At 40.5% G+C, this 27,352-nt stretch overlaps 1 protein-coding gene across 10 annotated transcripts in view; it reads left to right on the forward strand.

Moving 5' to 3' along the window:
* The window catches only part of ARPP21 (cAMP regulated phosphoprotein 21), a 160,575-nt gene that overhangs the window by 90,267 nt on the left and 42,956 nt on the right, over positions 1–27,352 (forward strand). For all 10 annotated transcript variants that reach the window (XR_013994932.1, XM_081073334.1, XM_081073339.1 and 7 more), the window contains 6 exons: positions 882–1,111; positions 7,760–7,993; positions 15,325–15,506; positions 16,391–16,495; positions 17,457–17,717; positions 21,752–21,878. Coding sequence is in view for 9 of the 10 variants with exons in the window: in XM_081073334.1 (XP_080929460.1) it covers positions 882–1,111; positions 7,760–7,993; positions 15,325–15,506; positions 16,391–16,495; positions 17,457–17,717; positions 21,752–21,878 (1,139 nt within the window). In the remaining variant the exon portion in view is untranslated. The remainder of the gene's footprint in view (positions 1–881; positions 1,112–7,759; positions 7,994–15,324; positions 15,507–16,390; positions 16,496–17,456; positions 17,718–21,751; positions 21,879–27,352) is intronic.

The raw sequence follows: 27,352 nt of genomic DNA on the forward strand, positions 1-27,352 counted from the left end.
TTCTCTAGAAAAGACATGCAGTTTTGCACACTGCTTAGAAATTCGCTGGACTCTTCAAAATCTACTCTGGCTGTTGGCTCTCTTCCAATAAGTTCACTCTTTCTCTCTTTGAATTTTCAACAAATGTGTTTTGTCATCTATGGAGGTTTTTTGTTATTTCCATTGATCCCTTTAGAAAGGTTCATGTTAGTGTAGTGTTTATACTGTTGTTATCACAAGATTTTCCATATGAAAAGGATTAAAAGGCTCTTTCTTCTGCCCCTGAAGGTTAAACTCACTGAACATAATTCTCACCATAGCCTAACAGTAATTTCTGTGATTTCTGTGCTGTCTGTCAAAGCCTTAATGAATTCAGATATACAGCTCATAAACATTAGAAAATAAATTAATAAATGGCTTCCCTGGAACCGTGTGCATTTTACCATGATTCAATTATCGAATGCTGAAGGGAGAGATAAAACTCTTCTTTGGTGGAAGTTGCTTTTAGGGTCCTCCGAGATCATAATTGTTTCCAAACATTGATTTATTATTGATTTTGTTCAGAATTTACCCCCCTCTCCTCTCCACAACAGAAGTGAACAATTATACTTCATACCATGGTTTTCTAGTGTCTCCTTCGTTGGCAGAGGGATCATGTGATATTTCTAGGTTTATTTTTTTGTTTTTTTTTTTTCTGTTTGTAACATGAGTGTTATGTGGGATGTGTCTCTGTCTGTACATCAGTGAGGTATTTATAGTATTGTTTGTGAGGCAACAGGTTTCATGGAAAGAGTTGCCCAGATGGGCCTTGTGTAGACGACTCTTCCAATACAGGTCACATTCTATGTTCGTACTGTTCATGGAAGCTAACACTGTGCATCTTTCTGATGGTCGTGCTCCAGGAGCAACAGAGATGGCTCAGGGAGAACATCCGGAAGTCGGCAGAGCAGCTCCGAGAATGAACTCAAGTGGTCCGACCACCAAAGAGCCTGGAGCAGCACAGACTCTGACAGCTCCAACCGCAATCTCAAGCCCACCATGACCAAGACAGCGAGTTTTGGGGGCATCACGGTGCTGACCAGGGGTGACAGCACATCCAGTACCAGGAGTACCGGGAAGCTGTCCAAAACAGGTAGTTAGTACTAAAGAGGGTAAATCCTGTGGTATTTCCTGAATTCCACACAAGCTATAAGGTCACTATTCCCTCTGACTTTGAGTTAACTACTAACATTAATTACAGAGGACAGAAAGTACAGCTTAAGTACCAGTACTGCTTCTTGCTGGGTGCCTAAGTCCAATTATTAACTTCTCTAATCTCTAGTTTACTTATCTAGAAAATATAGGTTATAATAGAATATTACTCTAACCCCCCTCAGTAGATTACTGTAAGTTTAACTTCAATTATTTATATAAAAATGGTTACCAAGGCACATGGCAACTATTTTACAAAGTTTAGGATTTTTTGTTGTTGTTGTTTTAATTTCATACTTTGATTTATCTCTTAAAACCACATTGTAAGATAATTATGATATTAGTAGTTTCCATTCCTGCTTTGGCATACTGTTAGTATGATCCTGGGGAAGTGAGTTAATCTGTTTTTCTGTCTCAGTTTCCTCATTTGAGAAATGGGAATAATAATAGCACCTATATTGAAAGGTTATTAAGACCAAGACTTAATATACACAAAGCAATTCACACAATGCCTGGCAAGTTACTAGCCCTCAATAAACACTAGTTCCTGTTTATTTTTATTATTACCACTTAATTGTTTTCATCCCTCCTTTGCAGATAAGAAAAGTGAGCCTCAAAAGATTTAGAGTTTCCACGTAGTCAAATTCCAGCACCTTTTTTTTTTTCCTTTTTTCCCCCTCTAAGTGAATAGTGATCTTTAGAGGTAGGTAGTTCAAGTGTGCACGGACAGTCTTTGGGAGGTGCATGACGATGAGAGATGTAGGAGAACCATTCACTTGAAGCAACTTTAAACACATAGAGACATCAATACCGTGAAGTTCATATTAGTCTGCAAAATACCCTAGTGGTCTGCCATTACTAGCTCTTCTGTCTCCCAAGAATCCCTCACCATTGTTTTCAAATTATTTTCATGTGTTCATGATTCAAATACCTCATAAAATCCCAGGAAGGTGACAGAGGACCATTCAAGAGCACTCCGTGAACTTCAATTTTTAGTTTAGGATGTATCGTAATTGTGTTGGTTTGGTTTTGGTTTTGCTTCAGAAGTTCGGAGGCCCTGATTCTCAGCTAGGCTGGGGGTGAGAGCTGTGATTCAGTGACTGGCTGTGAATGTCAGGTGGTGCACTCACACCCTGGCGTTGCTGGTGAGTGGGAGGCCAAGGCAGGTGGGGGATGGTGAATGGACACCACCAACCAGGGGTTAGACATGGGCTATCTAACCTAAACTATGACTATTTTCCCAACCAAAAGTCACATTCACTCTAGGGCGGGGACTCTATGAAATATAGACTCGTTATGCTAATTGTTTAACATAATTATGTTGTTGACAAATGCCTCCTGAGAAATGAGCTCATGTTTTCCTACCTAGGCAGGAAATTAATAGCATTTAGTCACAGTTACTACTTTGTATATCTTGCCTCTTGGAACGATCAGGTGGGCTCACACTGCCTTCTGTCATTTTTGTTCACCAATTGGAGAATTCTTGATTTCTTACTCTAATTAATTGCTCTTATATCCCACTATTGCATCAATTGAAGTCAAGAAAATCCACCGTGGTGCACTTAAGCTCTTGTAAACTAAGAAAGGTTAAATAGTTTTAAATCTCCTTAAAAGTCAAAAACCAAGTACCTTAAATGGCTTACTTAAAAATTCCAACACACCAAAAGAGTGCTTATGATTTTCAAATTAATCGCCATTCTCCATGCAGCAACCCCCAATCACTTCCAAAGCAAAGCTTTTTGGAAACATTTAACACACTTTAAGAATGCTAAACTGCCATTTTCTTTGAAGAATGATTAGAAATTGTAAGTGCTTCAGACTTTTTTTTTTCTTTTAATCTAAGTGTCTCCATTTGAAAGCTTGTCACGGTGCAGGAGTGGAAAGCAAAAAATAAAAAAAATAAAAAAAATTAAAGGAGATCAAGATAGGTTGTCAAAACAAACACAATTTCCCAAGATGATTTTATGAAGCAAAGCTGTCAGTTTTGCTGTTGTGGAGCTTCAGAACAACACAAAGTTTCCATTTTTTTTACCTTCTTGTTCACAGTGGAATTGCAAACTTTCTTTTGACCTTTCAGAAACCAAGTCTGGAATTGTGACATTTAAGGTACTCTTCTTCTCCTCTAATTACATAGGTTCAAGCTTTAAATAGATAATAACGACCTTTGTTAGGTGGGAAACATGTTTCCCTATATTTTGGAAAAAGCATATTATCCAAGTCTGAGCCCGCAAGCACATTTTCTTGGCCTGTACTGCCTTTCCCCTATTGTATCCCCCACACTGAGCCCAGTAATGGTCACCTAACAGTTATATGTCCAGCACACACCTATGGAGGGAAATGATGTCATTGTGTCATTACATACTCCTTGTGAAGAGAACTGGAATGGTGGAGCTTGCGCTGCAAACCCTGCTGTTTCTCAATAGTGGTGCTGTGGTTGAAAAATAAGACAATGACATCTATTTCAGTCCACACTGGCCAAACTCCATTGTTTTACTACCATCCCTCCCTCTTGATCTGCTGTGCAGGGGTTCTCGACTTTAACTTCATGAGTGTCACATGAAGCATTTCTTGAAGCATAGATTGCTTGTTCAGGAACCATGCTTTGAGAACAACTTCTCTAGAGAAATAAGAAACTTTTCTGTTTTGTTTTCATAATTTTGCCTGTCCTGCTCTTTTGTTTTCTGGATGCAAGAATATTCTTGTTTTTGTTACCTTTCTTGTCTACACCCTAGAGTACTTTTGGAAGCAAAGCAAGATTCGTCATCTTGCTGCCATTTCCTATTCTTCATGTTTACTTTCATCACTACAGCAAATCATTCTGGATATTCTCTTCTTCATTGTAATTTCAGATCTTTAGGTTATTCTGCTTAACTCTGACCCTTGGATCTGGAAACATTTTCTTGAATTCAAAAAGAAACAACTTATAGTTCAGGGTCCTTATACAAGAAAATTTGTTTGGGTGAGTTAAACAGGCAAGGAAGACTTTATTCATAACTATTGCAATTGGAGTCAAGACTATTACAATAGGGGAGTTTTGCTGAAACAAAAGGCAGGGGAGTTTTAAAGTGAGCTTGTGTTAAAGTACTGGAGGACATTAGAGATGTGATTGGTCAGTTTGATTAAACCATCTGTGTTTGCTAATGGTGTTTATCTAAGGCAGGCTCTTACTCTACCACAGAAACTGACAGATAAGGGCACGATTTCTTGATGATTACATTTCAAAAGGATGGCTCCCAAGTGCTTAAGTAAGACATTCCTGGGTTGTAAAACTCATAAAGTGCTTGGAGAAGATTTACATCTTAAGGAGCAAAAAGGCAGGTAAAGGGCCCATGTCATGAAGAAATCCATCTGAAGTCTAGCTGAGCTGAGGAGCCTTCTAAGGCCACCATCCTCATTATCACTCATCATTTAGGTTGGTGGCTTATATTTTACAAAAGAGGATATTGAGGTCTCAGAAAGGAGTCACTTGCTGAAGAAAACACAGCTAGTGCTTGGCAGAACTAGAACTCAAACTCAGGATGCTTCCTCCCTCGAGAGTGACAGCACCCCCATACTCGAAGCAGATCTGCCCATGCCCTTCCCCTTCTGCCCTGCCCCCTTCCCAGTTTTCCATTTTGTTTTGTCTTATGATCCCTTTTCCAATCTTTTCCCATTTTCCCATTTTCCTTTTTCTTGTCTCTGTCTTGAGTGTTCACCTGAGTCTCTCGCCCAGCCTCCCTACACCTCCCACAAGCTGCCTCTTAGGGTCCAGCTTCGACTTCTGAGCATGCCATTGAGAGTAGCATTGGATTTCTGTGCTACATCTCCTAGAACTCGGCACAGACCTGTTCAGGGCTCTGGGCCCCACTTGGCTCTCTTTTCAATGACTCTAGGGAAAACATAGGACCTGCTGGCTTAGAGCATGTCCATGGATTCAGGTTGCCTCAGTTTGACCTCAGACTCCACTAAGTGCCCTTGGGAAATTTACTTAACATCTCTGAGGATCAGTTCTCCTCTTCAAAATGAAGGTACTGTGAAAATTAGATTGGATCGTTCATATGAAGTGATTAGCACAATGACAGTGGCCAATATTTGCCATTGCTGTCATGAAGTCCCTGAACAAGGAAACAAAACAAAACAAAAAAACCCACTTTAACGCTCAGCACCCGAACTAGTAAAGTTCTCAAATATCAATTTTATTTTTTAAAAGAATCTTTGAACAATTCTAATCCCGTGTCTTTTATCACCATTGCTAACATCCATTTTTTGATCAAGAATTTCAGTAATGCTGGCTGTGTGTAAAATATCGCTTTCTCTGATTCTGGGTGCTTGGTGTTTACAAGCTGATCAAACTTGTGATGAATCAGTCAGAAAGGCCTGTTCCTGAACCTGGTGACATGGTGACTGCTGAGCCACCCTTCCCCGGAGGTTTGACTTTGTCTCCATCTTTGCAAGTGTTGACAGTTTAAGCTAAATTGACTTCCTTCTTTCTTTCTTTTAACCTGTGGGATCAAATCATTTGCATTGTATTTACATTGTCTTCTTATTGTTCCTATTGAAGCAGCTGCTTTTCCCCAGCTGAGAGAAGGGACATTATAAGTCAAGGCTTGATAGCCATCTTCTGAAAACCAAAATGAAGTCCCTCTTTGAGTTTGGTTGTGGCACACCAGTCTGCGTCCATCAATCCCCACCCCCAACACACATACCCATGCCCGCACTAGCTCACCCCTCAAATCAGTTAGGATGTGCCTCACTGGACCCAACTCTTTCTCACTGTCTCTGTCCTGGAGATGGACAGAGTCACATGTGTACATCACTTTACATGTCTGGGGACAGGAAGTTTTATTGTATTATTACCATTGTTGCTGTTGTTGTTGACACTGTACTAATGTCAAACTTGGACTGTCACATCAAATCATGTGGGAACGTCCTCAGACCAACTCTAGTTTGCACTGGCGCTGTGACTTCAGTTTGACCTCAGGTCATAATGTCAGCAATGCAGTCTCAGGATTACTCTTAGCATTTTCAAATTTATGTTTTTCCCCATGTTATTCAGAAGCCCATCAGTATTTCAACCAGGTAGATAGAGCATCCTGAACTGACCTGACACTTTATCATTATTAATAATCAAGTCATGGAAAAAAGCAAAGATTCTCAACTGAGAACCCTTGTAGCCATCCATTGTATATACATAGGCATGATTTCAGGAGGCAGTTGGGTCATGATTAAATCTAGATCAGTCTGCCAAGATCAAATCCCAGCTCTGTCATTGTCTAGCTATGTGACTTGACTTGAGTTATCTAACCAGTCTATGCTACAAGTTCCCTATCTATATAGGCAGTAACAGTACTTACTATTAGTGTTTCTCCAAGTGCTCACACATACTGAGTGCTTAGGAAATATCACTGTCCTCTAAAAGTATCACTCTTCAATGGCTCCTCTTCTCTGTAATTGCATGCTGTAGTCCTATTACTTATTTTAAAAAGACTTCCAGTTTAACTAAAGGGCACATTTTAGAATCTTGAAAACAATGTTAACTATTCTTTATATATCTAAACCTTCAATGACACAGAAGAATGCATTTTTAATGACATAAATCAAGAGTTGTGGGCTAATAATTTTAAAAATTCCCTGTACTACATTCTTGCAACCTATGATATCATCCAAATCATCTATTAGTTTGAATTCACAGATACAAAAATTTTGCTTGGTGTGTTTTCTCTCCAATGCTTGGGTTCATATTCAGTGTTCAGAACAGCCATGGTCAATCAAGGGTGCCAGAGTTGCTTGGCTCTGGTTACAGAGAAGAGTGTCTAGTATCTAATGGACACTGAATGTAGCTGGTGTTTCTTTGTCCACAATAGGGGGGAGGGAGATGATCAGGGCTAGATTCCATCTTGGAGGCTTCTGCATACTGATCCAGTTACCTACATGTTTGAGAAATCCACAGTCCACAAACATTCCCCTGACTTGACTCTTCTGTGCCAACTGGAGGATGCTCAATCATTGCCATAAAGGCCAAACCCTTGTTGGTCCACCTCTTGGTTGTATTAATGACTTCTGTGAATGTGTGAAATAGAGAGCAGAGCCTAAGCACTCCCAATAGGAATGATCCAATTCTGCTCCCATCTGAAAGAAGAGATTATTTCTTACTACGCACCTTCAAACTGAGCCTTAGGGACGTTGAAGAACCAGTACGTTAAAACCATCTGTGTGACCAGCCCCTCCTAGGACTCCTCCTTACACTGTAGTCTCTTTAATTTCCATACTAGTCATTTTATCCTCATGGCTCCAGCTCAGGAAGACATTTCCATGGCATTCATTACTCAGCGTGATGGGGGTTTTCAGGCACTGAGTTCAGGACACCACTTACCAATTCATCACCTCAGGGGCACGTGAGAAGGCCAAAAGGAAATACTCATCCTTAATCTCTTTCCTTTTAGGAAATGGACACAACAAAAAAATATGTGGTAAATATTTCAGTAAAATGTGAGCCAAAAATGTGGGAGGGGCATGAGTTAATCTCCTCCCGCAGCACTCACCTCCCATTCTGATGGAAGTATTTAGAACCCGAGTGCTTGAGTGATGTGTTGGTTTGTGTCTCTGGTAGGTTCTGAGTCGTCGAGCAGTGCGGGTTCCTCAGGATCACTGTCCCGCACCCATCCCCCTCTACAGAGTGCACCCCTGGTCTCAGGCGTTGCAGCCAGTTCCCCTGGCTGTGTACCCTATCCGGAGAGTGGAATGGGGGGCCAGGTTGGTGCCGGCAGCACAAGCTACATCCTCCTTCCCCTTGAAGCTGCAACAGGCATCCCGCCCGGAAGTATCCTTCTTAATCCACACACAGGTTAGTATGTTTCCTCTGCTTTGGCAGGGCCACGAGACCAGACTTTAGTTCTTGTGTTTGATCTTACACATTTACTAGCGAGTTTTCTGAAAATTCCTGAGCAGGATTGCTTGGTGCATGAACTGCTATGAAAGGTCTTGGTTTAGGAAGAGTAGATCTATAGCTATAACCTATATATCTCCATATGATAGCAGTATTGATATAGATATATAGATACTTCCCAGAAATAGCTACTTTTCTCTCTGTCCTCTCTTCACTGACCATGGTGTGTTTCATGTACTCCCAAGAAGTAAGATCAGAGATTGTTGAGTGGTGAACTGGGATATTCTAATTAAAACTTTGTTTCTCAGAATAAATCCATGGCTATCCTGTTGTGATGTTAAAAGAGTTTTTTGCATCCATTATATTTCAAAACCTTGAGATTTTTAACTGGGACACATAATGATCAGTAACTATGGAAGTTGCTTTCTTACCTTGCAACTTCACCAAACTCCTACCAGAGATTAAGGATTACCAGTGGTAAAGAGGACACAGAGAGCAAATTCTTATGTATTTTAGAGATTTTTAAACCTAGACTAGTTTTGGTGGGGTTTGGAAAATTGCTAACTTCATGTTGATAGCTTCTTCCATGATGAATGGCCATTGGTTCTTGACTTTTTAGTTTCTCTAGTGGTCAATTAATCTCCGTGCGGATTCCAAAGGACCCAGAGCATTGAGAAAATAGACTGATGAATATCTGCTTCATGGGGGAAACGTCTCAGTGTGATGAGGGGGGCAATGTTCCATGTCTTCAAATCCATTTGGCAATATCTGCAGACATTTTGATTTTCATGACCTAGGGAGGAGCGGGCTGCTACTGACACCTAAGACAGTAGAGCCCAGATCCACCATCCACAATGGATAGTGCAGCCCCTTACAACACAGGATCTCCAGCCCAAAATATCAGTAGTGCAGTGGTTGAAAAACCTCGGATTAGAAGGTTTGACCTTGACTAAGTCACTTCCTTAGAAGCCTTTATAAGTGATTGGAAAAAAAATTGAATTGTCTCAAAATATATCTGAGGTTTGCTTTAGATTATTGCAGATATTTCTTTGATTAGCTAAACTTGAAAATGCAAAACCAGATGCGAATCTCATAAAAATGATCTGAGTCAATCTTCTCACATGTATAGTGCTACTAGTAATTAGGAAATCCAGAGAAACATGAGGATGATAGTAAAATAGTTACTTGAATAATTGCCACATTTTCATGAAAACATATGGCACATTCTCAAGGCATGGTGTTTGATTGAGACATTTGGAAAATGCCATCAGCTTCAGGGAAAAGAAGGCATAATCATTTTATTGAAAACCATTTGAAAGCTTTCTGATTAGATACTTCTAAGGAGAATATTAGATCGCTTTTATTTTATGTGGATCATGGTAAGCTCTATAAAGGAAATTAAAAGAAAACCAGAATCATATTCACGACTCCGGGCACTGATCGAAGTATGATACGACTTTGCTGGCTTAAATTCTTTCACTTTTAATAGAGATGAAGGGCTTGCAGACAAAAACACACACTAAGCATTAGTTATGAGTAGTTTGTTTTAAGCAAAATTATAGAGTGTTTCAAAAAAGCTCAACAGAGTATTTTTAGGGTATAATGCAAGAATATTATTTGTAATGGTCGTGTGGCTGTGCATGTGTGTGTGTATATTATTATCTGCAATCTTGTTTACAGAGAAAGAAATCAAGTACTGTCTGGTGCCAAGTCCCAATTCTTATTCATTGGATGGAGTGGTTTAGAGCTGTTATCAAAATATTTCCTTTGAAAAAGGATTCTCACTAAGGAACAGGATCTAATAACATTGTTGATAGCTTCACCGTACATACTCCTCGGACAAATGCTACACATTAAAATAGCCCTAGTCCAAAAGAAAAATGTATTAATATGTTGTATACTGTGGTTGAGTGGTGAGATGTAAGGTGACGATGACGTTTCTTCTCTTACATAACGTGTTTTGGTTTTGTTTTTAAATTGAAAATATGCAAATGCATGTGTGTATACATGTAGGTGTGTATATGTGTGTCTGTGGTGTGCATATGTTCATGTCTGTCTGTCTATCTACTATCTATCTATCCATATCTGTCTATCTATCTATCTATCTATCTATCTATCTATCTATCTATCTATCTATCTAATCTCTTCAGCTGTAAATTTGCTTCCTTTGGTCTGGAACTCATCTTTCTCTGCCATTGCTGTGAACTCCTGAAATCCATACTTCTCATCTTCTGCCAAATATATGGCTTTGGTGTTAGGAACCAAGAGCATTGACTACTTTGCTTCTCTGTGTGAATTTTCCTTGTGTTTATTTCCTTTTTGTCCAGCATATTTATAAGCTCCTTGTAGGGAGGGGCCTTACTTGGCCATTTTTTTTTGCTGCCCTAGAGTGGAAAACAAAGAAGTCTTAGGCAAATTATTAGGCTCAATAATTATATATTATTGAAATATTATCTACTACCCATTATATATGTTGATATGCATGGGAAGCCGTTTTTCATCTGATGTCTTATATTTGAGAATGTGGTGCATGTGTACCTTGATTAATTAAATATCTGTCTTAAACAGGAATAAGACAAGCAATTATTTGAAAATACTAAGGTACCTACCAGTCCTGTCTACTAAATGAAACACCAATGAAACTTCCTTGGCCAGCACAATAGCCTTGGATCTTACTATGTACTAAATATTTGGCTCCCTGAAACCAACCCCTCCCACAAATATTCTTGTAGTTCCCCAGGCACAGCCATGACTTTTTGCCTCTCCTTGGACTAGGCTCTCAGCTCGTCTATTTCTAACTCAGGACCTCTGGCCTGATCTTTCTTTGCTTTTCAGACATCTGGATGGGTGGGTTGCTGCAGAGGTTCTTTTTCAAAGTTATCCCTCTGTACCATCTTCATTCTTGCAGGGCAAGCCTGGGTTTGACTCTTGAGTTTGATCTTCCTCCAGCTGTCTTGGACTCAGCCTCCTTTTGTAAATTTTTAGCAGAGTTCATCTTTGTTTGGCTATTTTCTTTTAAATCAGTGCTATCCAGAGATGCTAGCAGCCTTTGGCGTCCCTCAAGTACTTGTTGATGCCTGTATATGTTGTGGTTCTGTTTTGCTTTGCCTTCATCTGGTACAAATGCATAAATGTATGATGTAAGAGCATGCCATCTGCAGAGATTTCACTCTGAGTAGCCTCGGAGGGCTGGTCTATTCCAAATGCCTCTGACGGGCTTCCTTTTGTTTTTCACAAAACTTCTAACATTTATTTATTCACACTGCTTCCACATTTTTTTTTAAATGCACCATAAAGTTTTGATGCACTCTCTATAAAACATATTTTTGCAAGATCTGAATTCACCATTGACTATCCACGAACAATAGGGCATCATCAAACAATAACTTCCTTGATCGCCTTCTAAAAACTAAGAAAGGCAAATCTCTTTTCCTCATCCACTCTCTTTCTTTGAAAATAAATGCCCTTTGCCAGGTACATGGCAGAAATGCTTTGGTTGTTAGGAACCAAGAGCATGTGACTACTTTGCTCTTTGTGTCAACTGCCCATGGGTTCAGTGATTTGTTACCAGCACATTTATAAGCTGGTAACTCCCTTTCGAGGGAGGGCTCATACTTAGTTGTGTTTTTGTTTATGTTTTGCATGCTGAAGAGTAACAAAGTCTTAGTTACTGTGCAGGTAATCAATAATTCTATGTGAGTAAAATAAAATCTGCACATTAGACATGTTGATGTGGAAAAGGGAGAAGTTCTTCACCTAATATCATGTATTTGAGAGGAATGAACTCACTGCATTAAATCCTTCTTTCTGCCCTGGCTGAGCTCACAGCACCCTGGCTTACCTCTGTCTTTGCACCCTCTTCACCTATGCCAACACACATGCCAGGGGGTGCTGGGCACACCAGTGTATTTCCTGACTTCCGAACTGAATAGTCCTACGGCCAGCTAGTTTTCCTTTCCCCTTTCGTCTTCAGCAACTGTCATTCAAACTAATTGCTTGTATTCAGTGGTAATTGCATCTGGATTTGTTGTCAATGGTAGAATATTGAGAGGCGATCATTGCCTGATTTGAAAACCAGTAGTTACACAGCGTTGCTCTCTTAGGAATTTGTTTTAGGTCTCTTTCCATCTTATTTCTTTCATTTTCCTCAGTTATTTTTACCTCTCCTTGGTGAGCATAAAAATCAAACTTTTCAGAAGAACCTGCCATCTCCCTCTCCCCACGTAAATTCTTAGTACTTTATATATGCAATTATTTAGAAACATTTCTTTCTTCTGCTCCACAGCATATTAATATTTCAAACAGGAGATCTAAAATTTATCACAAAGAACATCTGAATATTGTGTGGTTATGTTTTTTTCACCCTAATTATGGTCATTTTTTCACATTCCCCTGGGGTAAATTGAAAGTCATGTAGAATATAATAGATTCTTTTAGCTTTCCATCTTTGTGTGTATGTTTGTATGTGTGTTTGTGTAAGTACAGAGTAGGACCGATTTTTAAATGATTTCACATAATGTTGCTGTGAAGATTTTTTTTTAATGTTAGATATCTAAAAGCTTTATCTTTTTAAGATACAAATGAAAGCAGGGTGGTGGGTGGGTGGGGGAGCCATTAAAGATTAGAACACTATATGGGCTGATAGATTTTTGAAAATTGTACTATTTTTCCATCCTTTCCCAAGATACTGGTTTTTTTGGAGGAAAAATGAATTGTAGATTTTAAATACAAAAGAAAGTTATTTTTACAAAAATAAAAAAATATAAAACAATATTAATTGATGGTGATAGGAAAACAAGTGTCTATGAAGAATATTAGGAAAAAACACCAGTAAGTTTAGTCATTGTTCTGTGACCATAATTCTGGCACATTTGCTTTTCCATCACAGCACCTTGTGAGTGGTTATGAAACTGTTGTCAGAACTTCCACAGTTCTGGCAGGTATATTCATGAATATGCAGCATCTAAGGTATCTTGTCGCATACCCACAAATATCGTTTGGCTGGAAATGTCTGGTAATAGTGGGGAATGCTAAGCTCCCATTACAGTTCCTAACTGAGCTGAGGTCAAGTCCATCACTCTTTACCTACGAGCATTTTGTTTGGCTTCACTATAACCCCAACATTTCCCTCCCCAACCTATTCCAATTTACTTTCTTAATGTCATTTATAAAGTGCACAGGTGAAGTGCATGATCTACACACATCTGACGTGGAGCCTTGGTAAATATTTACATACATGAACACCTGTGTAAACATCACCCAGAGTAAGACAGAGAACATATCTAGTCTCCCAGTAGCTTCCATCATGCCCTCTTAGAAATCCCGCTGTTCTGATTTCTGGTCCATAGGTCAGTGCTGCTCGATCTTGAATGCAGTAGAAATGGAATTATACAGGAGCCACCCTCTTGGGACTGGTTTCTTTCAGGTAGCATACATTAGCTAATTCACTTAGCTCCTATTTTATAACAGTCTGTTCTTTTTGTTGAATAGCATACGGTTCATTTTTACTAGAATACTGATTCCTTTTCGGTCAGTTTTCACATCTTCCCTCTCTGTCCTGTTCGTTTTTGGTGCTAATTTTCCTCATATTACTGGTGATCTTCGGTTGTTCTTCATATACGTTACAAAAGAACAAAGCTGATTTCCTTGCCCAAGATGTGCCGCTTACCATGGGTAAGAGTACTCATGTAAGTCCTGCATACTGAACATTGTAAGGACAGGCTATGCGCTTGGGAAGAACTCAGCATGCTGGCTCTGCCATCCCCTTGATACCAAGAGTGGGGAGGTTCTCCTCTGAGACCCTAAGCCCATGCTGGGAGTCCTTCACCTCCAAGGCATTTTGCTCAGGTTCCTAGAGAATATCTTCATAGTTTCCACTTGGGTACACACATTCCTACCTCTCCCTTCCCCATAGGGATGTGGGGATTATAGAAGAGGGAAGAAAGGACTCACAAACCATCCCACAAACACTTTCCCAATCCATTACTCCATATTCTGATCCTGCTCATTCTTTATCTACCAATCCTGGGTGCAATTCCACCTTGATGCATGGCCCCCACCTCTCCTGACTTATTGTGCATTGATTAATAATTTTCAGGGATGACTGGATTTTTTTCATGGTACCTCCTTGAACCAGCTACTCATTATGCAAACTTGGATAGTTCAGTTATTTGGTGTAAATGGGAAGTGAATGGACTTTGCAGTCATATTGACCAAAGTCTTTTCCCGGTTCTCTCACTGTTTTTTGTGTTTCTGAATAAGTTGCTTGGTCCTTCTGAGCCCTAATTTTATTGTCTCCAAGGTGAGATGAGATTGCATACCTGTAAGTTGTTGGAAGAGCTAAGATCATGCATGTCAGGTGCTTGTCACTGCGCCTGCCACATTGGAAATTGATCTGTCCTCTCTTTTACCTTCCCTTTCCGCCCCCTTTTCTCTCTTTCATTTGCTGTCTCAGACTCTTCTCCTTGCAGTTCCTATAACCTTTCTGCTAGGCCTCCATTTCCTCTTCTGAAGCACAGGGAGGTGACACCTTCTTTCCTCACAGAGCCATGATAAGGTTCCAATAATACTAGTTTGTAAATTATAAAATACTCCCCAAATAGTAGTAATTATAATAGTGAACTATACTATTATTTCAAAGGGCAGAATCATGTATTTTGCTTCATCATTATAAGATGATCCTATGATAGGTTTGTTAGGCATCACCTTTAAAATCTAAACCCCCATGTACTCCTGATTATGTCTATTCAGAGAAGTGTGAGTGAATGGATGTGATATGTTCTGTTGTATAAATATTTGTGGAAATGATAATGATACTGAATTGGGGATGAGGCTAGGAGAAGCAAAACAAATGTATTGGAAAATAACGTGTAACTGAATGTAGCTGGAATTGCATAAAAGGAAAGCAGCCCCCTCTCAGGGCACATTATCTCGCTGATGGCTGTGACATACAGGGCAGCAAAACACAAGGCTTTGTGAAGATTGCTTCTCCACAGGCTTTCTCCACTGGGTGCCACTGTACACAGATGTACTTAGCTTTGGCAAATCTCCCTGAGGTGGTAGATTTATTTGCTGCTTCTTAAATTGCTCTGGGCTTACACTGTTATCTGGTTTAGCCGGATGGGTCAAAACCAGTCAAGTTTTCACATGGGCGAAGGTTCTCATATCCTAGATTTCCACCGCCCTGTCCCTCTACCTTAGATTGCTTTCCAAATATCTATCAGAGGGGTTCTTTCTGCCAAAGGAGACGTTGAGAGGCTCAGCTGGACCAAGCTATGATTCCATTGCAGGCCAGCCTTTTGTGAATCCCGATGGGACCCCTGCAATATACAACCCCCCCGCCAGTCAGCAACCCCTGCGAGGCGTGATGGTGGGGCAGTCCCAGCAGCAGCCACAGCAGCAGCCCTCACCTCAGCCACAGCAACAGGTCCAGCCGCCACAGCCACAGATGGCAGGCCCACTGGTCACTCAGGTAAGGAGCTGCTTGGAAAGCAGGGAGGAGAGGGGCTCCGAGATGAAGGCTGCAAAGTCCTCAGGACAACAGCACATCAGGGAGCGGGGATATTTTCCATCGGTGCCACCCCTATTTACTCATAACTTCAACCTTGCAGCCTAGAATCCCCGGTTGCAGGTTGACAGGATTTCATCTGGAGCCTTAAGTTTGGATAGAGATGAGTGGCCGATCCACTGCATGGTCAGAACATGCTACTAGGAAAGACAAGTTTTTCTTAGGTCTAGATGCTATTTTTACGTCCGAAGGAGCCTATCTTGGGAACTGAGCTCATGTTTCTACCCAGGCCATTGTATCAACTTGCTCACACATTCCCAACACAGACCAAGTGTTCATGTTTGCAAAGGGTGGGGATTAATCTTTATCAATGGAAAGAATAGAAATCAATTCATTGCAAGGTGGCCTGATTGTGCGTACTCCCCTTAGAGAGATGTCGTGCTGCCCTCCTTTGCTTCAGGCGACACATGGAAATGTCCACAGAAACCTGAAGTGTACCAGATAAGTTGCTGGAGCGATCCTTGATTTAAATATATATTTTTTTCCTCACTTCTTGGACCTTGGGCAATATTTTAGACCCAGAGGATCTCATCAACAACAACATGAAAAGTATCGCAGTACCTTCTTAAAAGAATGGTCACTGGGCAAAAGAGCTCCGTCAGGCCTGGTGGGCTCCAGTCCACGTGGCTTTGACTTTCCATTGGTGGCTGGTCCCTCTCTCTGAAGTGCATGGAGCTAAGAAGACCAGTAAGGGGTGATGGTGGCGTGCTTCACATATGGCAGCCTTCCTGTGGGATTTCACCCCCCAGCGTATCCCTCTTACCTGATCGGCTTTTTCTTTCCTCCAGTCTGTCCAGGGGCTGCAGGCTACCTCCCAGTCAGTGCAATACCCAGCAGTCTCTTTTCCTCCCCAGCATCTCCTGCCTGTGTCTGCAACGCAGCAGTTCCCCCTGGTACTGTATTACATGTGTGTGACTTTTGGGAGCATGTTAATTAGTTTTACTACCTCCCTGTGCTAGGCTGAATGATGCTGGGTGGGTGCCCTGGGCTGACAATGAGGGGTATGTGTGTGCGTGTCTCATTCCAGAACATTGCAACCCATCTTCCACATCATGGTTTTCTTTCTGTCATCTGTTCCATGTTTAGTGCTTCCGCCATCTGGTACCCTTTTATTTTTAAGAGTTTCCCAGTGAAGCAGGAACTGAATGCCCTAAAAATTAGAAGTCAGAAACATAGAGACACATGAACTTGGTGTGATGGTTGGGAAATATCTTAAAGTCAGTGTTGAGATTGTAATCATCATCATCCCACTGTTCTGCTAAAGGCATCCCCATCCCCCAATTTCTCCTTCATTTCTGCTCAATGTACTAAGTCCTTTTGGATAACAACAGTGAGCATTGTTCCTAAATCTCATGCCAGGCTGGTGAACAAACACTACCTGGTATAAAAATGGGACCCCACCCAGCCTGCTGGTGATACCGGTACTGACTCCATCTTTGCAGCAGTCCTGGGTGATGGTGAACACAAGTCCTTCTGCCTCTCCCAGAAGGCAGATCCTGTGGTTACTGCTGGGAAGAGCAGTTGACCCTTCAGGACAGAACACCAAGCTCTTGTCGTCTCAGCACCATCCTCAGGAGCCCAAGCCCTTAGCGAAAAAAAATCCTAATTTGATTCCATTGAAAGACGGAGATTTGGGTCAAATTGTTTGCCATCTCTGATCCTCAGGATGATTAAATCTGTTTACTCTTGTTACATTCTCTTATTCCGGATGGTGAATTCCTTTCTTTTATTTTTTTTCCAAAGTGCACTCCCTGCTTCTCCTACAATGACAAGCATGGGGCCTGTATCTCTGTGTGCCTCTCCCATTACTAAGCTGATCTCGCTGATTTCCTGCTTTATTTCTGTGTCTTGCAGAGAGATGACGTGGCGACGCAGTTCAGCCAGATGAACCTGAGCAGGCAGTCCTCAGGAGAGACTCCTGAGCCCCCATCCGGCCCTGTTTACCCACCATCCCTCATGCCACAGCCAACCCAACAACCCAGCTATGTCATCGCTTCTACAGGCCAACAGCTCCCGACTGGGGGGTTCTCAGGCTCTGGACCTTCCCTTTCCCAACAAGTTCTCCAGCCCCCACCCTCACCCCAGGGATTTGTGCAACAGCCTCCACCTGCACAGGTAAGCATGCTTTTTTTCACACCTGTGACCTATAGCTGAGTTGTGGTATACTTTGACTTCTATATTTCCATGGAGAATATTGTCAGGTCAACCTGTCTTGCTCTTCTGGTCCACATTGATATTCCCCACCTACAGGACCTGGTCTGTCCTATTCATCCGTTGTGCAAAAAGTAGATGTCATGAAACTGACCCAACGGTCCACGATACAATGGGGGAACATCTCATTTTCCAGACTGCTGGTGCAGAGTCCACATCAAAACAGCCCCTTTCATGTGATATCCTGCTCACTGCGTTGCCCAGGAAATTGGAGAGACTTGGAGAAGCAGAAAGCCTGCTCCTGGGGAATTTTCAATGCTCTCTTGGCTGCTGCTCTGGAAATTTGTTCTTTCCTTTCTTATCGATTCATAGCATTTTCTGGAGCTAACTTGGTGCTCTAGGCAGGAGCTCCTCTGTGAATGTAAAGGAGGAAGCTAAGCCGACATCCACTGTCCTCTCCTTTCCCTCGGGGGAAGCTGAGCTCACTTGTACCCTCACAAGTAGCCATAAATCATATTTAATTGACTCGAGCATGTAAGACACCACAGATCACTGATTTTTACTGTCTTCTCAAAGACTGATTATGTGTTACTGTTCTCCACCAAACATGGCTGGTGCTCTCCTGGGTATCCCTTGCAGAATATTGCAAGTGATTACTGTCAAGATGTAAAATGCACAGAGGCGTTTTCTGGTCCACTTTCAAGGCACCCATGTCCCAAGCATATTCCATCCTAATTATGAAATATTGCATTGGATGAGCTGCTTAAAGTACAGTGTCACCTTCTTATCATTTGTTTCACTGCCTTAACATCTTGAGTAAATTGTTTTCTTTTCCAGCCATGCAAAACCCTCCACCATGAAATAATTTTCACTCAGTTGTACATTTTATATTGAGTGATTAAGTAATAGTTCATCTTTAGTTGCCTTCTCGGTAATGTTTCTTCACTAGTAGGATTTAAGGAGATGTGAAAAATAATTTGAAGTTATAGGAGAAAGGTTCTCATACATATATTGATTATTTTGCTAATAAATTAAATGTGTTAAGCTTAATTATTGGGAAAATTGTTTAGCTCTTTTAGCCTCAATAGCATCTAAACATTCTTTTACCCATTTCTGTTGTCAAAGAGAAGAGTTGGCAGAATATTTAATTGAAGACTTTTTAAAAAAGTCCTTCTTTGATGAAAGAATTTCAGTATTAGTGAACTGCAGGAGAAAAGAAAACTCAGAATCCCTCGGATGTCTGCAATAGAAATGCTTTCATTTCCTTTTTAATAGATTTAAAAATAGAAAGGGGGGAGGGGAGACAAAAACATATATTCATGATTCATGATCAGTTTAGACATCCATGAATTTCTTTTTAAAAGAACCACAGATTGAAGTATAGGATATAACCCATAGTGATTTTCATTTTAAAACTTGATTACTCAACTGTGGAACAATGAGAAGAACTTGTGAGAGACAGTTCTTGGGCATCCAAGGAAATATGTTAAACGTATGCAGAAAATGAACTATTTAATACCGTTGGAGGTCAAGTGTGTCTGATTTGTCATGTGTGCTTTCTGAATGCTGAATGGAAGGTGAATTAAGAAACACATGGGCCAGGCAAAGAGGGATTTGAAGAGGGGAAGTGAGAGAAGTGCTTATTGTTTTTTTTTTTCCTCTCATTTCTTTATTTCCTCTCCTAATCCACTCACTTTTTGATTCTCTGCATTTTAACATAGTTATTTGAAAATATATATTTCCTCCCTTTTAGACTATTCTCACTCCTTTGTCCCTTCCGTTCTCTCCCTTCCGACCATTCATATTGATCCTTCAGAGGTCTCTCTTAGCTCAGCCCAGCTTCCTTACTCTATGAGGCAGATGAGAATGAGTCCAATGCCATTTCCCACTTGCACTGTATGCTTGGGAGCTGCAATTCCTGAGGGCTGGCTGATAATCCACCTGGAGATGCTGGGCAAAAGTGACCAAATCTCAGCCACCTTTTGTCAGGGTGTCAAAGAAAGTAGAACTGGGAGAAAAACAAGATTAAAACAAACAGAAAAACAGTACTAAAAATGAGTCTCTCTCCACCACCAACCCCACCCCTCTCTCAACTAGGAATTGCACTTTTATCCAAACCATTAGTGCTCATCAGGAAAATTTTCAATTGTTTGAACTCTGTCCCTCAGCCCTGAAGATATCATCACGTTTCATACTAAATATAAGAGGAGCGAGCAGGGTTGGATAACACATTTAAGAGCTTACACTGAATCAACAAACAATCTCTCCTAAAGGAACAAAATGTGATTCTTCCTAAAAGTCCTACAAATATAATGTCAATGAACAAATTAGATGGTACTTGTTCTTACTGTTAATATTGGGAAACACCTGCTGTATAGAATGGCAGTCATCTTTAATAGCATCACAATTTGCTGGAGCATAACTAGAACTTGTGATTACTCGAGAATCATTTTGGTTTTTATTGTTATAAATGGCCTTACAAAGAAAGGGAGAACCAGTAAGATAAAATAACTGCAAACAATACATATAATAAATTAGTTAATTGCAACATACTGACCTGTTTTTGTTTCAGACTCATTCAGCTTTTCACCCTTGACCATCCATAGTGTATGGATGTTCCGATATTCCGATAGTCAGAATTGTACTTCATCATCATTCCATGGGATTGCAACACCACAGATCCATACAGGCCATGTTATCTGTCTTGGACCTACTTTATCCTGAGGCAGGAAAACAGGCTACATATGTTTCGATAGCAAGATTGAAATAGAAGAGTGCTTCCTGTTTGACATGAGCAAATCAGAAAATAAAATAGCCATAAAAATCACAGTTCTCAAACAGGTGGGGCGTAGTTTTATTCTATGAATGCAATACTTTTAGGCTGCATACTGGTATTCTTCTGTTTACACTTTAAAGAAGATGACAGAAGAAAAGTCAGAGGCCTAGAAATAAAGAATGTTTAAGATTAGTGAGAGACTAGCCTGAATATAAGTGACCTGAAGCAGGCAATGAAGTCTTTCCAGATCAGGAGCTATTTGATTTGAATCTTACTGGAAGTAATTAGAATATGGACAGCCATTCTCAGTCATCCCACAGGAACAGGAGGTGACATAGACAATATTTTAACGTATTTCCCTTTTTTAGATTGAACATAAATTTCTTGGATCCTACCTGTATGCCAATCACTCTGCAAAATGCTTTGATAGACTTTACCATATTTCATAATTTTATTCTTTGCTTCTTTTAGGCAACAGATCAGCAATTTTCATGTCTCACCTGTATTTCCACAGAAAAACAATTCCAGTTAAATATGATATTTAAAACCACCATAGTTTGTTTGTTTTGGGGGGTTTTTGTTTTGTTTTGTTTTGTTTTTTGGTATTGTTGATGACTATTGCATTCACTCTTTTCATTTCAAAAACACAAAATTCAGTGTTTTAAAACAATCACCATTGTATTGCTCATGACTAGGTCAGCGGTTTGAGCAGAACTGGGTGGGAAAGGGCCATCTCTACCCATATTGTACTGGCAGGGACAGTTTGACTGGGGCTGGAACATCCAAGAGGGCCTCACACATGCCTGGAATGTTGGTGTAGACTGCAGAGTGGGGCTCCTTTATTCTCCACATAGCCTCTTCCTCCCACAGGATTCCCTGGACTTCTTTTCCTGGTGGCTGGGCTCTCGTCCTGCAAAAGCGGAAGCTGCAAGCCTTCTTAAGGATCAGGCTTGCAAGTCTTAGAAGTCATCATTTCTGTCTGCCTCCTGGCATTGGTCAAAGCCAGTCACAGAGCCAGCCCCGATTCAAGGGCTTAGGGAATAGATGTCACCTCTTCATGGGTGGAGTAGCGTGAACACATACATAGGCCTGGAGAAAGATTTGGGCAGTTATGTTTACAATCTCCTCCAATCATATTATGTCATAAGATGACAATATAAGTTTTAAAAAGTTACTTAATGCACAGTTGTCACTCCCTGCTGTTTCTCCCTTTCTTCCGCAGATGCCCATATATTATTATCCATCTGGTCAGTACCCTACCTCAACCACGCAGCAGTACCGGCCCATGGCCTCGGTGCAGTACAGTGCTCAGAGGGGTCAGCAGATGCCGCACACAGCACAACACACAGGTACTTGGAGTCTGTCTTCCATTTTCTCTTCTAACCCAGTTGTCTTTGCATGTAAATCTCTCAACCCTCCTCTCTGGGTGAGTATTCAAGCGTGGCAATTTAAACCAGCTCATTTCCCTTACCCAGAGAAGATAATGGAGCATTTGATTAACTCCGTGCAGAGAGGTAACAGGTACAAGAAGGTGAAGCCCCCGTCACTCCAGCATCCCAGGCATGCATGCTAAACACGGTGTCTGTGAATTATCATCGCATCCTCTTTCTTAGTTTATTTTGCAGCAGAGAGCCAACCCTATCCCTATCTTCCTAGTTCATACTTTTTTTTTTCCAACTTAAAGAGAATTCTACCTCTGGTTCCTAAGGCTAGGGGATCGCAAGAGGTTGTTTCTAATACCCTCCTACAAAGCCCTGTCTGTAGAAGAAGGTCGCTGACATTGCAGCCTGTGTCCCAGTGGCACTCTGACTCCATGGCTCACTTTCTCGAGGGCCACACGTCTGCAGCCCAGAGCTCGGCAGCCGCTGTGCAGTGGGAAGGGGGGCCGATGCACTGTACGAGAGTGAGTAGCAGGTCTCACAGTGAACCGGTCTCTTTCCCTACTGTGTCACACTCCTAATGGGACGCCGGTACCTAGAGGGCCACAGCAAACCAGCAGGGCTCACTGACGCCTGATAGGGACAGGTCTCTGTCCTTCCTGCCGACCACACTGCAGGGAAAACTGCTAACTGGCCCCCGAAGACCGCCAGACGGGGGGACCCAACCTTCCTTCAGTAAGTAGGTCCTGGTAGGGCATATGTTCCCACTACCACTCATCAATGCCTTGTCATCTATCTGCAGTGAATTGATGGATGTGTGTATGTAATATGTACAGATATAAATGTGTGATGGATACAGAAGATGAACCATTGTTAGAAGCTATGACAAAAAGCACAATCCTTGCCAAAGGTTAATACCAATAAGAATACTAATGCTCACACTGCTAGAATTTTGTCAGATTGGAAAAATAATGCAATTCCTCTGTATTTGCGGATAGCTGTCTGTTCTTTCATTCACTGCATGGACTACAGTCTAGGCGAGAAGAATGAGAGAAACGTTTGGGAGGCAACCCGACGTTGGCTTGTTTCCACACGGTATTAGTTTGAGAAAGAAGATAGTTTGACCTCTGAATTGACTTTACGCTTTTACAGTAATAAGAACACAAAAGGATTTCAAATTATTAGTGTTTTTTGACAAAAGCGTTTGGTAATATTTTCTCTGACTGTTAGAAAATGTCATTATCTCTATTATTTGGTGGTAACTGTGCTATGCATTTAGATATATGTTATGGTAACGTGTTGTTTGCATTCTGCCCTGTCTTATTTTCTTCTGCTAATGTTTATCAAAGAATTAATTTATAGTCTTCCAGCTGTTGGTCCAGAGGTGATAACAAAGTTTTCCTTTTGGTTTCCAATGCCTTTAGAAGAAGAAAGATGCAGATATCTACGTATAATATAGTTTAAATTTAGTTTAGTGTCATTGTTTGACAGATTTCTAAAGAGATATTTCAGTCTTGCTTCAGAGGATAGTTCATATACAGTAATGTGGTTACAAACATGCCAGAACCCACTAACCCTGTAAACTCTGGGTCTCTTGGAGGGGCTGAGAACATTGGATGAATGTGTTAACTGGGCAGAAGAATTAGATTAGAAACAAGCCTCGGGTTTCCCATTGATTCTTCTCTACTAACTTCACTTATGAGTGTCAACACAAGGAAGAGTATATGTGACATGTTTTACTCCTTTGAAAAACATCCTGGGATAATTTATGGGTTCAGAAACACCCCTTCTCTATCTCAGAGAGATCTAACAGGTCTCAACTACATTTCGTGGAAACTGGTGGCTTTGACTGGCCTCATGCTTCCGCCTCACCACGGAAATGCCACCCTCTAGATGAGATAATGACATTGCAATTAGAAGAATGCATTCTAAAGCAATATCATGCTCAAAATAGAAGCAAGTGCTTCACGTAGTAAGGAAGTGCGTGGCCACTAATGTGGTCTGTGGGGAGAAAAGAGAAATGATACATAAACAGTATTTTCTCCAGAAGTCAAACATCAGGATATGCATGTGGTCTGAGACTTTTGAGCTCCTAGTTTTTGACGACCACAGGTGACATCAGACCTAAAATCCAATGCAGTTTCCACTGCAGTGTTGAATTTACTGAATGTTTGGAAAGGCAGATCATGTCCCCTCACTGAGAATCACCGCTGCTAATAAAATTCAGGTAGCCCAGCTCATGCAATGTCTCTGTAACAATGCTTGGAGGCTCGTGGCCCTACAGTTGGCAGGCATTTTGCTGGGTTTAGCGATACAAAAAAGGGACTTTGCAAAGGGACATGGTGGAATTATTTGGGGGAGCAACTCTTTGTCAATGGACCATCTCATAGAGGAGAGAACCTCTTTGGATAACTGTAAAAGCCATATAGTCTGGAGGACCTTGAAAATAGTTCCTCTCTAAGCTGACCTCTGGACGACTGTTCACGTGTCACCGGCCCACACTGCTGCCTTGCCTCACTCTTCCTCCTGTTTCCTGTAGTCTTGCAGCCTAGAGCTGACCCTCTCCCATCTCAGCTGGTACTGACACCAGACTGTATCACGGTAAACTCAGCCATCCCAGGATTAAGCATTATAATGGGACAAAATTATGTCAGCGATAGCCATCTGAGATTTTAATCCCGATTTGCTTCTTGGCACTGTTCTTAATCTTTATTTAATTGCAATGAAAAGAGTCTCTTTCTTCTCCATTCTTGGCAGCATTGAAATCTCTGTAAATTACTGTATCTTTCCTAGGTCTTAAAATTATACACAATGGATTTTTAGGAAGTGAATTGGATATTCTACAGTTGACTAACTAGGACACTTGAGTGACACTGAGGCCCAGTAAGGGGCATAGTCTTCCTTCTGGTGATTTTGTACTCTTTACCCTACCAATGGGTGATAAAGGTACTAAGCAGGTGGCAGAAGAAACATGTGCTGGTGAGATTATAAATAAAAGCCATTATTTTAAGATACTTTGGAAAAAATGAATAGTAGATCTGCACAGCTGTATTTGAATTTTGTAGCTACATATGTGAGGAAAATAAAAACCTTTAATATAGAAATGTCTCTAATGAAAAACAAATTGTTTATCATCAATTTGACATTATTGGGATCCCCCAACAGTGAGGGGGGGCAATGTTCTTTATAAGGCAATTGTTGATAACCCAGCGCTACATAGAAAGGCAGTTAACATGTTACAGCCAAAAAAACTATGGTGTTCAAATCATTCTTGCTTTGAGAGACTTGAAAATGAGGGTGTCTTGCTTGAGAATAGATTTTCCTCAGTGATCAGATATTGATATGAGGTTCTGATGAACACACTTTTCAGTCCTTTATGTTTAGGTTTATTTTAATAGTCAATTCTCATATCACTTTTAGTTAATACCTGTGTCATTATGGTTTTACTCTTGATTAATAACATCTTTAAGACCACAAAAATGTTAGCCATAATTATATCCACCATGAGTTCAAGGTGGCTTATGGACTAGTTGCTATGTTAAGTATTTACAAACATTGCATTGTTTAATCCACACCACAAATTTACAAGGGAAATACTAGCTACTAGGACTCCTGTTGTACAGAGAGGAAAACTGTTACTCAGAGAGGTGAAATAAATTACCTTGGGTCCCACAGTTGATCCAGTTGGGAGGAGCAGCCAGGTTTCATGTTTTTAAGCCTGAGTATTAATTAACCATTTTATGGTAACAGCATAAACACAGTTACTGGTTTTGCCTTTTTTGGCTGGCATGGATAATCACATAGAAACTAGCATTTTGGAACTAAACCAGCGTGCCCGTGTTACAGAGGCAGATAGCATTTAATTCATTCGACTGCGTAAGTTGGCTTAATAGCAAAACACATCTGGAACCCTGGACTTTTGCTTCCTGACCCACCATGGGCTTCCATATCATTTTGCAGAGCAGGTCATTAACAAATGGCACAGAGCAGCTGAGATATGTATGTACAGGTTACACATTGGAAAGGGATTTTTTTAAAAAAAAAGAATTCCTGTTTGATGGTGTCTCCAACTCCAAATGCCCTTTTCAGTTTGACTTAAAAAGACATATATGTCGCTTCATCCTTGGCTCTCCAAAGTCTTGGACATATCCTAAATTGAACAAAAGTGAATTGGGAAGTATCCCTTCCTCTTTTATATTTTGGAAGAAATTGTGTTAATTTGGTGTTTTTTTCTTATAATGTTTGATAGAATTTTCTAGTGAAACCATCTGGGCCTGGAGATTTTCGGAAGCATAATTTTTTACTTTTTATTTTAATATAATTTCTGGAGCTTTTTAATTATGAATTCAATTTATTATGGACTGTTCAGATTATCTATTTCATCTTTGTTGAGTTTTGGTAGTTGGTGGTCATTGAGGAATTTCTTGTTTAATTTGTGAGTGTAAGGCTGTTAATAGTATTACTTTATTATCCTTTTAACAGCTGCAGGAGATGTTGTGATGTCCTATTTCAGTTTTGAGACTGATGGTTTTTAAATTCTTTCTATTTTTGCCTGTCTTGCTAAATTGACCATTTTTATTGGTCTTTTCAAAGAACTAGCTCTTTGTTTTTCTCATTGTTTAATTATATCACTTCTGCTGTTACGTTTATTATTTTCATCCTGCTCACTTTGGTTTAATTTGCTCTGCTTTTTGTAGTCTCTTGAATAGGAAATTGAAGGATTGATTGGAAAACTTATTTCTAACATGAGCAATTAGCGCTATAGGTTGCCTTCTCAGCTCTGCTTTAGCTGTGTCCCACACATTTTTGATAGGCTGTATTTTCATTTTCATTCATTCATATCTACTGTTAATGTTTTTGAGTCTTCTTTGACCTATGGATTATCTAGAGGTGTATTGTTTCATGCCAAGCGTTTGGAGATTTTCCTGTTGTATTTCTGTTATTAATTCCTGACTGATTCCATATTAGTCAGAGAACATACTCTGTATGGTTTCAATTCTTATAAAATTGTTGAGGTTGGTTTTATGGCCCAGGACATTGTCTGTCTTGGTGAATGTTCCATAAACTCGTGAAAAAAACAGGTATTCTGCTGTTGTTGGGTGGAATGTGTATACATGTCAGTGAAATCCTGATAGTTTATTTTGTTGTTCAGATCTTCTATATTTTTGCTGATTTCCTATTTACTAGTTTTATCAGTTGCTAAGAGGTAGGTATTTATGACCACAATTATAAGACTTCCTAAAGTCCTGAAATGAATCTCAAGGCAAAGTTTGCCCCCAGTACTCCCAAAGAGCCGGGATGGCAGGGAAACTTTGAGGCTCTTTAATTATTTGGTTCCTTCCCAAGTAAATAAGAAATGTTGCATTCCCTAAAAGAAGTTGGAAACATTCCATAGAGACATTCTAGAAGATAAAGGCCTTCTGTCCACACATAGCATATATATA

This window comes from Rhinolophus hipposideros (genome assembly GCF_964194185.1).
Source record: "Rhinolophus hipposideros genome assembly, chromosome: 14".
Taxonomy (NCBI): domain Eukaryota; kingdom Metazoa; phylum Chordata; class Mammalia; order Chiroptera; family Rhinolophidae; genus Rhinolophus; species Rhinolophus hipposideros.